Source organism: Danio aesculapii, chromosome 1, assembly GCF_903798145.1.
Source record: "Danio aesculapii chromosome 1, fDanAes4.1, whole genome shotgun sequence".
Taxonomy (NCBI): domain Eukaryota; kingdom Metazoa; phylum Chordata; class Actinopteri; order Cypriniformes; family Danionidae; genus Danio; species Danio aesculapii.
In genome coordinates, this window is record NC_079435.1 from 27,462,481 (window position 1) to 27,475,910 (window position 13,430).

General features: G+C 37.8%; 1 protein-coding gene across 1 annotated transcript; it reads right to left on the minus strand.

The window, feature by feature from the left end:
- Positions 1-424: 424 nt before the first annotated feature.
- On the minus strand, positions 425-11,107 carry mxra5a (matrix-remodelling associated 5a). Its single transcript, XM_056458279.1, has 7 exons — positions 10,830-11,107; positions 10,411-10,619; positions 9,323-9,452; positions 8,754-9,144; positions 4,507-8,559; positions 3,480-4,401; positions 425-3,108 (listed from the first exon to the last, which is right to left on the minus strand). The coding sequence occupies exons 2-7, from the start codon at positions 10,587-10,589 to the stop codon at positions 1,200-1,202; spliced, it is 7,584 nt and encodes a 2,527-aa protein (XP_056314254.1). The 5' UTR covers positions 10,590-10,619; positions 10,830-11,107; the 3' UTR covers positions 425-1,199.
- Between the last annotated feature and the right edge of the window lie 2,323 nt (positions 11,108-13,430).

The window sequence follows — 13,430 nt, forward strand, 5'->3', positions numbered from 1 at the left end:
TTATTGTAAGAATATTTGTCAGAAATTGTTCTTACATTTGAAAGTTTGTTGAATAATTAGTTTGTTTTATTTTTTATTTGAAGTATCATTAAAACAAATGTATCCCTGAATTTTAAAATATTCTGCATTATCGGCTTCCATAAAACAGAAAACTTAATTATATATATATATATATATATATATATATATCTATATATATATATATATATATATATATATTTTCATTTATACATTTAGACATAAGCTGTCATTGTCAAACAGTGAACGTGAAAACTTTCATACCAAGCCTTTGAAGTATAGAACATACACACAATATATCTATATATATATAGGTATAATATATTATATATATATATATATATTAATATTATATATATATATATATATATATATATATATATATATATATATATATATACAAACACACACACACACACACACACACACACACACACACATTTTTTATTCATTTCGCAATATTTCACCTGCAAACCTTAAAACAATAGCACCCATTTTTAAATACAGTTAAAGTCAGAATTATTAGCCACTCCTTGATTATTAGCCCACCTGTTTATTTTTATTTTTTCACAATTTCTGTTTAACAGATAGATTTTTTTCAACACATTTCTAAACATAATAGTTTTAATGACTCATTTCTAATAACTGATTTGTTTTATTTTTGTCATGATGACAGTAAATAATGTTTTACTAGAGATTTTTTTAAGACATTTCTATACAACTTAAAATTACATTTAAAGGCTTAACTAGGTTAATTAGGGTAACTAGGCAGGTCAGGGTAGTTAGGCAACTATTGTTTAACAATGGTTTGTTCTGTAGACTATCAAAAATATATAGCTTAAAAGGGCTACAAATTTTGACCTTTAAAATGGTTTTCACAAAATTAAACGCTGTTTTTATTCTAGCCGAATTAAAGCAAATAAGATTTTCTTCAGAAAAAAAATATTATCTGTCAAAATGTCCTTGCTCTGTTAAACATCATTTGTAAAATATTTAAAAAAGAAAAAGAAAAAATTTCAAAGGGGGGCTAGTAATTCTGACTTCAACTGTATATATATATATATATGGTGGATCTGATTTCATTCTATATTTCACATTGACAAATGCTATTACTATCAAGCTGTGTTTCAGCTCAATGTCGCAGTTCTTTGGGCATATGGCATGTAGATATCCGTATTTTATCAGTACACATAAAGGTAAGTACCCTTTGTGTCAACCCCTACTACATTTCTGGCTGTGCATCTATACAATCCTGCATCTCTTGTTGTAGGATTCTGGATGATTAAGGAACCCTGAGGATGGAGATACTTGTTTCCAATAAGCCGTGGTTGGGGGCTGACAATAAGCCGCGTTCGATCAGGGGTCTCCCATGCTACTTCTGCTTTTGGAATACCTATGGCCAAGCAATTAAGTTGAACTGCAACTCCTTTTTTGGCATAGGTAGCAGAAGCCGGACCACTAGTGATACGTGGTGGATATGCAATAATGATGACTGGGACAGATAGCAAGGAGCTACCATATTCATTTGAGGCCCTACATGTGTATGAGCCCCTATCATGGACAGAGGCCTGTTGGATAGAAAGGGTTCCATTGGGAAGAACACCATAACGACCTGCTCTCTGAGGTCGGTTTAAGATAATTCCGCTTGGCAGGGTCCAGGTGAGGTGGACAGAATCAGTGTTTGACATGCAGTGCAGATGTAAACTCTGCCCATTAATTATACTAACAGGTGAGTTATACCTGTTACTGATCTCTGGCTTGTGCCCTGGTATTAACGTGACAGTTCTTTCAACCATCCCAGCAGCATTGCGTCCCAAACAACGATATGTGCCTGCCTCTGAGAGGGCAGGATTACTGATGACCAAAGTCCCATCGGCTCTGTGTAGGAATTTATTGAATTGTGCGCCACTTTGAAGCGGGGAGCCATTTAAAAGGATCCAGGTTAGCTGTAGGGTAGGTGAACCCTCAAATGAACAGTTCAGGTTTATGGTCCTGCCGACAGTCAGTAAAAGTGTCTCCATTTTAGGACTCTTAAGTTTTGGCATCTCTAAAATATCTGTTACATGAAGCTGAACAATGAACTTTGTTTCGCCTCCCTCATTGCGAGCAATGCAGGCTAACTGACCTGAATCTGTCATTCTCACTGAACGGATATCCAAAGTGCCATTGCGATGTACAGTCATTCGACTGCCATAATATGGTGCAGGAAGCACAACATTCTCTGGAAGAACCCACATGACTCGTGGGGCAGGGGTACCAGTAGCATCACAGTCAATCAGTTTCCTCTGATCTCTTACACTAGACAATCTCAGTGAGTTTGTGGTTCCAATGAAGCCATTAATTGCAGGTGGAGAGACAAAGATTTCTACTCTGGTCACTTTGCGATCCTGCCCAGCACTGTTCCTGGCAAGACATATATAGTTCCCACCATCAAATCTCTGAACTTTCTTAATGATTAAAGTCCCATTGTTGTGTATAAAATACTTGTCTGAAGATGAAGTGATGGCTCTATTAGTGGGTGAGAACCACAATACAAGGGGTGTTGGTTCACCTTTGGCACTGCACTGAAGAGAGACAGATTCCCCATAGAGCACCCTGACGACAACTTGTGTCTTATTCACAATCACAGGAACATCTGCAACCACTTTAACATGCACGTTCATCTCATCTTTTCCAACTTGGTTCTCAGCATAGCAAGTATAGTTACCCTCTTCATGCATCCCTACTTCGTTGAAGAAGAGAGTTCCATTGTCAAAGACAACATATCTGCGAGTTCGAATGCCAACATTACGCTCAGACTTAATGACACTGTTGATCATAGTACCATCAGGCAGTGCCCACTGAATTTTAGGGTTGGGTAATCCAGATGCCACACAGTCAACTTTTAGGTTACCTCCATATATCACTTTCCTATCAGCCTCTGTTTTCTGCTCAATTTTAGCAGGTTTTGCCATGATGCTGACCCTAAAGGGTACAAAATCATCCCCGATTTTGTTGCGAGCAACACAGAGGTATTCACCGTCTTCTTTTTCGGTCACAGATATTATGGATAGTGTTCCATTGGCAGACACTTTGATCCTTGGATCATAACTGAAATATACAAAAAACATACAGACATATTATTATTATTGCTGAGTAACTGTAATTTGGTCAATGGAATGTAAAATGTTACTTTGTTTTTTATTTACTGTTGCACTCCTGACATTTTTAAATCAAAACAACCCTTCTATTACAGGAGCAATTAGAGTGTTTGATTTGCATGCCAAGGTTAAAATCTCTGATCAGTCAAAACAAGCTGCAAACTTTTAAACTCTGTGTCTAAGTGCATGCCTCATGAATCAAAAGAAATGCAGAGGGAGAGGAAAAAGAAAATAAGACTGTAGATATATGCACATTTTTGTATAAACCTAGAATATGCTTTCCTGCAAAGGAGATGTGGTTCAGTGATGTGTTTATATTACCTGTAGTGAGCATCCACAAGCTTTTTAGATGGAGTCCTCCAGATGATCCTGGGTTCTGGATTCCCTGATGTAACACAGTCCAGGTGCAACCTGCCTCCGTAGACTACATCTGTTTTTTGAGGAGATGAGAATGTAATCTTGGCTCTTGAGTACTTCATGGACTTCCTTACAGTCAAAATAATGGCCCTTCGTGCATTGCCGATGACATTAGTAACTGAGCATTCATACCTTCCTGCATCTGTTTGAGAGAGACTATGAAGATGGAGTGTCCCATTGGGAAAAACAAACAAGTTACGCCCATTAATAAATTGTGAGGAACGAAGCTGCATGCCATCAGGTGTGATCCAGTTAATAGAAGGTTGAGGGACACCCCTGGCTGAGCAATTAAAGAAGACTGTGCTTCCCTCTGGAAAAGTAACATTCTCAAGGCTTAGCTGCTGAATGATGGGTGCCAAGGCAGCAATAGTTAGCCGAACAGATATGGCATCAGCACCTGCAGCATTGCTAGCAATGCATTTATAAATTCCTTGATCCATCTGATTAATTGATTTCATGTGAAGTGTGCCATTAGGTAAGACTGAGATCATATGTTCAGGAGTGCCATGTGCAGGTCCACCTGAATGTACAATTTCCTTATTAGGTAAGACCCAGGTAATTTGAGGCTGTGGATGCCCTTTTGACTGACATTCAAACTCAATAGTTTGTCCAAGGTATGCTGTGGCTTCTCTATAGCGAGGCTGTAACACTCTAGGATGCTCAGCCAGAACTATTAAATTAACTACAATCCTGTCCTCTCCAAACTGGTTTTGGACACTGCAGAGGTATTGGCCTTGGTCCAGAGGAATTACCTTGTGGATTATAAGCGTACCATTAGAGGAGACCTCAAATCTCTGTACCCTGGTGTTCTGTGTGATACTAGCTCCTGCAGGAAACAGAATTATTTCAGAGCTACATTATCTATGCCTTTATGCATGAAAATTGTGTATTGAAATGTCATCATAAAATATTAAAAAAGTATAAGCCTTACCTGTAGATACTTTAGTCCAGGAAAGGAAGGGACGGGGTTTTCCCAAAGCCATACATGGTAAATAAGCATTAGTCTCGGCATGTGCTGTTACTGATCTAATGTTTGTGCTGGTAATCTGAGGTCGGCCTCTGCCCTCAGGCAATGCTGTTGGTCTTTGTAGAAGTCCTTCTGATGTTGCATAATGCACAGAAGAGCTTCCTCTGCCCTGAACACCCAGCCTGTCAGGAAGTTTTTCCAGGGGTAAAGATGATGTTAAAGTTGAGTTAAGTGGTGTAGTTGTGGGTCTTTTTGTAGTTGTCTTTTTGTGGATGTTTTCCCCTAATTCTTGAGATCCTGATTCCTTAGAGGCACTGGTTAATTGATAAGGAAATTGTGTGACTGGAGGTCTTGCTCTAATGTATGTTTTGCTAAGTTCTATCTTACTAATGTTTTCCTGGCTTGAGGATACAAATCTGTTTTTGTCATTGTCAGGAATGTGATTTGAATTATGTGGTTCACCTAAAGTTGTTTCAGAAATAGGTGTAGTAGGGTAAAGCATATATGCATGTACTGTAGGAGGCATGACGGCTGTTGTAAATGTTTTTGTTGCAAGTATGTTAGCTTTTGAAACTGGCATGTTAGCATTTTCTAATGAAGTCAGTGGATTCATGTATAAAGTAGTAACTTCTCTGTTATCAGTGCTAACAGTAGGAAGCCTGGTTGGTTTTGTTGTTTCATGAACTATTATTGAACTCTGATGTGCCTCAAAAACTGGAGTGACTGATGTAGCTGAACCTTGTGAGATATCCAAATTATTTTTGATAATGCTATATTGGGTACTAGGAGGTAATGAAGATAATTGTTTCACAGGAAATCTTCCTTCAAGCTCTTTGTCTGGAGGAATGATTTCTTGTGTCTTTGTGAGATTATGTTGGTTGTGTGTTTTCCCTGGACTTTCAATTAGAAATTCATCTAATAGTGCATGGAAGTAGTCTGATGTTGGTCCCAAACTGGGTTCTCCTGCAATAATTATCTGCTCAGTCTCTTCAAATATTTTAGGTGCAGGGGCATGGATGCTTTTAAACTCCTCATGAAAGGTTGCCTTCAGAGGTGGAATATGGTGGGAAACACCAGATTTTCTCCCATTCAATTTAGTTTTTTTTTTGTCTTGTTCTCTTTCAAAATTACTGAAAGTTGATGGAAAAGCTGGTACTGCTGTAGTGCTTTTAAATTCTCTAGCTGACTTATCATTAGGTGAGTGTCTATCTTTTGTCATAGATACTTTTTCTTGGGATAGAGATTTGTGAGTTTTGCGATTCCTGCCACTGTATAATAAATTTGTGTTCTTTTCATGAGTCATATTGCCTAGTGACGGTGGTTGAATGTCAGTTATTGGAACAGTAGTATTCATTTTGGCCACTACACTTTTGGCCTGTGGAGTTTCTATTTTAGTTTTTGAGGAGGCAGTTGTCTTAGTAACAACTGTAAATCCATTTGTGACCTCCAAATTTGAAAAAGTGGGCTGTTGGGTGATGTCTGTGATATATAGTGAAGATTTAGAACTGTTTGTCTTAGTTTTAATTCTATTAGTCTTTCTACGTCTTCCACCATTTCTCCTCCTCAAACTGGATGTGTTCCTAGCATGTGAGGAGGAAACATTAAGTGAATTAGTAAAGGTTGCTTTATGTCCTGAAGTGGGTTTGGTGGTTGGTGTCACAGTAAGAATCAGTGGAATTTCTGAGACATGTTTCTCTTGAGTTATGTTCTCTTGCAGAGTTTGTGGTCCTTGCTTAATTTTAGTTAGAGTTTCAGTTAATGAGTACACAGCAGTTTCTTTACTTGGCTCTGTAATGGATTTTGCTGTGGTTGATGCTAAACTGTGATCCGTCCCTCTCTGATAAACCTCTCCCACAGGCTCTGGGTTTTGCACAACTCTGTTTTCTACGTCATATTTGCCATCAAACTGTTGAATTGCTTCAGTTACTCTGCCACTATCCATTGTGTGGCTTTGGTTTTCCTGTAAATGGGTTCCATATGATGGTGTGCTCCACACAGTGCTCATTGCTACTCCCTTTGAAATCCTAGAATCTCCCACAGTAAATTGGGTCATCTGTGGTCCAACTGTGGGTTGTGTGATATCTGTAAACAAATCTGAATTTGGATCGGTTTCAGGTGTCGCTATCTGGTATATAACATGTGCTGTATTCTCAGAATCCAGAGCCCTTATATCCAAATTTAACTCAGTAGCCCCATTGGGCATCTGTGACATTGTGACATCATTTACTGGTGGTCTTGTTGTTGTAAATTCTGAAGATGATCCTTCAATCTTTTTAACAATTTCTGACTGCTTTGTATTTTGCTCTGTCTCCTGTATTTTGTTTGTACTGGTCTGAGCATAGTTTGGAGTAGTTGTTTTTGGACCAGTTCCACCACTGCGAACCTTTGACAAAATGCTTGCCCAGTGTTTTGGGTCTATTTGGTTCTTTGACATGCTAATTCTTCTTCTTGAATCTACAGTGTTAGCCCTGTCTATCACTGGGGTACCTACTCTCCTTCTTGGTGTAGAAGGGTGTCTCCAGGAATTTCTAGATGGATGGCCTCCTCTTATTCCCGTACTTGGGATCCTCCGTCGATTTGGTATATCTGCTTTCTTTGCAAGTGCTTTCTCCAAAAATGCTTCAGGTTCATTATCCCCAGATGATTCCATATCGTTTGTCATAATATTTATTTTGGTTGAAACTCCCTCAGCAGGTTGAGGGCTACTGGAGTACTTCCGTAAAGCCGGTATCCCTGGTGGCCTTGATATTATGACTTTTGTTGCCAAAGTATCCATCCCATGCTGGTTTCCTGCTACACATTTATAGTATCCATTGTCTGAAAGCTGACTATTTAAAATAGCCAAAGATCCATTTGAAGCCACAGATATCCTGGAAATGTTCAGCCATTTGTTAACAATGCTGCCATTAGGGAGAATCCAGTGTATAGCAGCATCAGGTGATCCAGTGGCTACACATGGAAGAGAGAAAGTTTCACCTGTAAATCCTGTAACTGGCTCTGTTATTCCTTCACCTCCAGGAGGTGGGCTGGAGGATTCCTCCACTGTCAAGCGGAAAGGGAAGACAGTAAGGTCATCTGAAACCTGTGCAATACAGTAGTACACTCCTGAGTCAGAATGATCAAGAGACTTGATTTCAAGAAGACCAGAACTTGATGCTGAAAGCCTGTTTTCACTATTGCGATAAGGTGTTTTTATAGTAGAGCCATCAGGAAGCATCCATTTTACTGACTCATTCCCTGAGCTATGAACGGTACAGTTTATTTTAGCAGGACTTCCCACGACAGCAGCTTGCATTGTTCTAGTGTCATTCTTGGACTCAATTATAACCCAGCCTTGACTCTGCCGTCTTAAGGTTTCTCTTTCCATTATATCAGTCATATAGGTGCTGAGAATTAGTCGAACATTTTTACTTGTTGACTGAAGTCTGTTTAGTTGGAGGTCCATTGATGACTGCATTAACCAGGGTGGGTTAGCTGCAATGTTTGCTTTTACTCCTGTGAAGTAAAGAGCATCCCTTTCAATATCTTGCCGATATCTGTAGCTCAAATAAGGGTCCTTGCTTAGCATAATTTCCCTTCGAAGGTGAGCTGGAACATCACTGTAATAAGCAATTAATCGCCACAGCCTCTCATAACTAGACCTGTCAATAGCACATTTCAAATCTAATGTAAGAGTCAAATTTACTGATATTTGATACTGGTTAACATAGTCCCAGCCTATACTAGTAAGCTCTCTTGGCTCAATTACAAGGCATTCCAGATCTACTTGATGTCCATGTTCATCTGACAGGCCAAGGGAAATATTGCCAAGGGGTTGACGAAATTCATCTGTTGTCAAGAGATCACTTTCTGTGTCCTCTGAAGAAATGGCTCTATTAGAAATGCTGATGATGGGACTATTGCATGTGGGTTTCTCCGATTCTTGGAGCTGTTTCTTCTTTAGTTGTTTTGGGGAGAAACACAAAGGGCATAGTTGACCATCTGGATAGGCTTTGTCTTTCTTACATTTTAGCACTCCTGGAAAATAAAAAAGGTGGAGGTTAGAAGAAAGTGGAAATTCAGTGAAAGGAAATTACTTCATGAAATGCTCTATCTGTAGTAATAATAATAATAATAATAATAATCTGTAATAATGATCACACAATATGACTTCCCCCTGATTGGAATCCTCATAGAACATCAGTATTACTGTCAGTCATGATAATTCTGACCTGGTGAATTTTTATTCCATTCTTTGAACCATCTCATGCGACAGTCACAGGTCCAGGGGTTCCCATGCAGGGAGAGGCTCTCCAGGTAGGGCATGCTTGCAAGCATCTTCTGTGACAGTGTGGTCAGTATATTATCTGACAGGTACAAGTGCTTCAGGGTTGACACTGGGAAGTGTCCAAGAACAGAGAAAGTGGAGAAGGTGGCCGGGTGGAGCTGCTGAAGTTGGTTGCCCTCCAGATGGAGAAGGCGAAGATTTGTGAGACCTTGGAATGCATCTGGGTGGATGAACTCAAGTCTGTTGTGATCCAGGTGCAACCTAGTGAGACTCCAGAGACCCATAAGGGTTTGTCTGCTTAATAACTTCAGTTTATTATAGCTTAGTTTCAGCATCTGAAGAGAAAGAAGCATTTAAATGGATTTATTGTCGTAATTTATATTACAATTATATAACAGTGTTAAAATTTGTTATCAGTTAATTGCACAAGCTGTTCCATAAATATATGATGCATCACTGCAAACAAAATAAGCACTGAAATAATGGTTACTGAAGGAAGAAACTTGACAGTACCTGAAGGGATATGAGGTCAATGAATGTTCCATCAGGAATCTGATGCACGTTATTTCCATGCATTAAAAGAAGCTCCATTTTTCGTAACCCAGCAAAAGAGCTGTAAGTTATTTTATTTATAGTATTAAACCTAAGTGAACAAAAGAAAGGGATAATAAGATATTTAAATGTGCTACAATTAATTTATTTGCAGGGTTCAATTCAATAGCTTTGGTACGGATTTTGTTACAGGTACTGACCAATTGAACAAGTCATAGCTTAAAGAAAAAATGACAATGTTGTCATTGCCTGAATTTACAATCAGCGTTGTTACTTCACTGCCATTCACAAATCCTCCCTGGTAGGTTCATGTCAATATAGCATTTTATAATCTCACAAAAGTAGTAGTCTGTCACCAACCCATAGTTTTCAAAAGACATAAGCGAAAAGTCTAAATACATAAATATCTATTTTCTCTTTCAGTGGTTTTGCATTTTGGTTTAAAATGCCTTTATTCGTTTGATAATTTAGTAAAGTATGTGTTCAGTTATTTTCAGTATAACCACACATTTTAATTACTGTTGGGTAAAAAAAATGGCAGTTACACTGCTATGCATACAGGCATGAGACAACTAGGCTATAACCTAAAAGTTTGACTTTGCTCATAGGACAGTTGTATTTTCTTACATTTAAGAACAAATTTCTTATATCTGTTTTATGTTGAAATGTACACAACTAAAATTTTGTGCATTAAAACATCAATTTGTTATTTTGTATACTTTGTACTGTAAAAAAAAACCTGTAAAGAAATAATACCATGTTTAACTCTCCCTTAATCAAATCCATCCTACATAGTTGTAAGTCACCTGTAAAAATGTCTAAATATCCTTGGCATTTAACATCACCAAGGAAATTCCCCTAACCTACAGATGAACCCTTGGATTAAATGGCTTAAAACAAGTGATACTATCCAATTTCAGCTTATTACGGTGCACTGTATGCTAATCAATTAAGTGGGCGCATGCTCCCTTTAGAAAGTTGATATCAAAAGTAGAAAATGAGAAAGCATTGTATAAGAAAAATAATCGGCACAGCACACTCATTCTTACCCCAAATTCATTCGCTCCACCTGTTTGGGCACGCCAGCAGGCACCGTGAGTAAGGAGCGGAACGTGCAGTGCACCTCTACTGGCTGATGGCACGCACATGGCCGCGGGCAACACTTTACCGCTACGGGCACTGCTATCAACACCAGCATTATCCAAATCTGAGCGTAAAAGCGACCCATCTTCAGCTTCACAGCCGTAACAACTTGCAACTGCAGAAAGTCGCAACAGTTTAAGCGAAATATTGCAAAAATGTTAGTAGTCTTTCACCCTATGAGAAGATATTTGCAGTAGCCTATTACTGAAAACACTACATCACAACTTACGTCACAAATATCATCTAACAATAAAATTGCTTCTAATGTTTAATGTAGTAGACGTTGTTGCAGCAACTCATTCATTCAGAGTTCATTCAAGCAAACCTTATTTTAGAGAGAGATTGTTTTCCTAAATTCCGGCATGGTTTTGATCCACAGCACTCCTTAGAACTTCATCTCCAGAGATGTGGTAGTCCATTTAACTCAGACAGCAAATTCTTCATGTAACGAAAAATAAAAACGACTTTCTTCTTAATGCAAGGATGATCCAGTTGTTAGTATTCCGAGATGCGTTAGAATAGTATGAATAAGTCATCAAAATCTTAGAAAATGATCAGGTTTGAGAAGCGCACCAGAGAATCCAGCTGTGAAGCTGCGCGTAATGTTGGAAACGTTAGAATGGAACTTTCAGCTGGCGGTGGCGCGCGCGTGGACGCGGCTGCGCACAGACACGGGCTCGGGGGAGTGACCGACTGTGAGCCTTTTACACGCGTTCCTGAAAGTAATGTTTTGGACGACACCGAGAGCTGCTGAAAAGCACATGTGCAGTCCAGGGAAAAAGAGGTTATGTTAAAGAGATAGTTCACCAAGAACAGTACTTTTTACTGTTTATTTACCTTAGGCTGTCAGACTTGACTTTTTCCCCTCTTCAGTCAAATATTACAGGAAATTTTAGCTGAAATCATGGTGGCAAAACAAAATACCCGAGGCTACTGATTATTACCTTCTGAATTTTATGACCATTATTATTTTTAACTTTATGAAAATGATTACTTATAACGTCTCACTTCTCAGTGTGGAAGAAAGAGTAAGGATTTAAGGCAATAAATAATGTTTAGTTTCTTTATATAAACTATTTCCTTCATGAAAGACATTAAGAAAACTCATATTTTTAAGAATCAAGAGTATTCATTTAGATTTTTCTCTGTGTGTTGTAATAATATAAGGTCTCTAAAACATATACAAATATGTCTGTGCACAGTGTGTTTTAAAGTAGTTTTGAAGTTGTTGCATCCCCCAGTGTTCTATTTCCGTGACAAGCTATTTTGACCCTTTAAGGTTTTTGTCTTTATATAAGGTTACACAGGGTTCAAATCCTTGTTTTCTCACTCTCGAGTTTTCTCACTCTTGCAGACAAACACACTCACACATGCTGATCATACTCTAAAGTGATGCATGCAGTCCCCTGAGTTCACAGGGCATGTGAATCATTTGGAGAAGAAAATGAAGGGGGCTGGCAAGGGCAAAGGTCACAGGCTCCTGACCATGTTATTGCCCACAAGGGAGATTCCATACATCACATCACATCACATCATTTAAAGCAAAAAGCACACCTGCTTGAAATTGACATGTAGTTGCAGTCATTTTCTGTGATGGAAACAGTGGTACGGAGCATATGGAGATTGTGATCATGATAAGACAAGAATGAAAGCAACGTATAATTACCAGCATTGTTTGAGAACCTCATAAGGCAGTGTATTCATCATTCTTTTTATGGCGTCTTTAACAACAGATATTATTGTTTAAATATTTCTCATGTATATATACAAACACACATATAATTTAACCAACAATGATACATAAAAATGACAGTGAGTTCATTTCTAATTGCAAATCTTTTGTTTTAATTAAATCAATGTTTTCTGTTTAGTAAAGAATTCTGAAAAAGATTGTTTATACAAAAAGGTAGATGGAAATGTTTCTTGAGACAAATGAACATGAAATGGCATCATTTTCAACAAAATTGAATTTTTAAATGCATTTAAATTATTCATACAACAAATGTGCTTTAGGGGCCTGAAAAAGAGACCTTCTAAAACAAGTTTGAAAGTGCAAGTTTTTGAAAATGATAATCTGTTTTCTTATAAACTACAAAAACTTAATTTCGACATCATGGACATTTGTATACATGTTCAGTCTAATATATGTGTGACTACATTAAGAACAACTGCAAACTATACAGGACACTATTTCTGCTGCTTAAAATACTGATTTCCAACTGGCCTATAATGTGAACAGTACTTTTAGTTATTTTTATGGATTCGAGCGAATTCAAGGGTGTTTTGACAGTGCTGGATTGTGATTTATGAAATTACAGTTCAGATTTTATTGTCAAAAGAATTCAATGGAATTCAGGAATTCAAATCATAATTCACAATCAGGGGTGCTTTTCCAAAAACCATGGTTAGCCAACAAGGTCACAAGTTGTGTCGTTACAAACATAGTTTGTTTATTTGGCATTTCCCAAACCCATCATTCCAACAAATGTTCGTAAACTGCGTCGCAAACTTCTATGCTTGCAACTACACCTCTGGAGATGTAGTTAGAAACATAGTTCCTGGCTGTGTTCTATTTCCAGTCATCCCCACTATGGCCTATTCATTTAAACATTTAAACTTGAGATGATTTTTTTTAAAGCATTAAAGTGTAGGTGTAGGTGTAATTTGCTTTCAAAGCATTTTTAAAGTTCAGTTTTAGCAATCTTCATGTTTACAATTGTGCTCCCTTCGCAGTGCACTTTAAAAAATATTGATGTCATTTTGAACACAGCCATGTCTCATGACGAAAGCTATAGGTGACCTATTAATTAAAAGTGGAATTTACGTTACGTCTCCAAAGCTTGTGAAAACATAGCATATATTTTCAAAAAATAAACAAATAAAAAAACAATATCCTAGTTAATAATAATAATAATAATAATAATAA

What these genes read in the sequence shown, in the direction of transcription:
- mxra5a (XM_056458279.1), bottom strand. Translation starts at nt 10,589, where the DNA reads ATGGGTCGCTTTTACGCTCAGATTTGGATAATGCTGGTGTTGATAGCA. An exon ending in TTGACCTCATATCCCTTCAG is followed by an intron (nt 9,145 to 9,322) that starts GTACTGTCAAGT and finishes CTTTCTCTTCAG; the next exon opens with ATGCTGAAACTAAGCTATAA. An exon ending in CTTGTGGATGCTCACTACAG is followed by an intron (nt 3,109 to 3,479) that starts GTAATATAAACA and finishes TGTATATTTCAG; the next exon opens with TTATGATCCAAGGATCAAAG.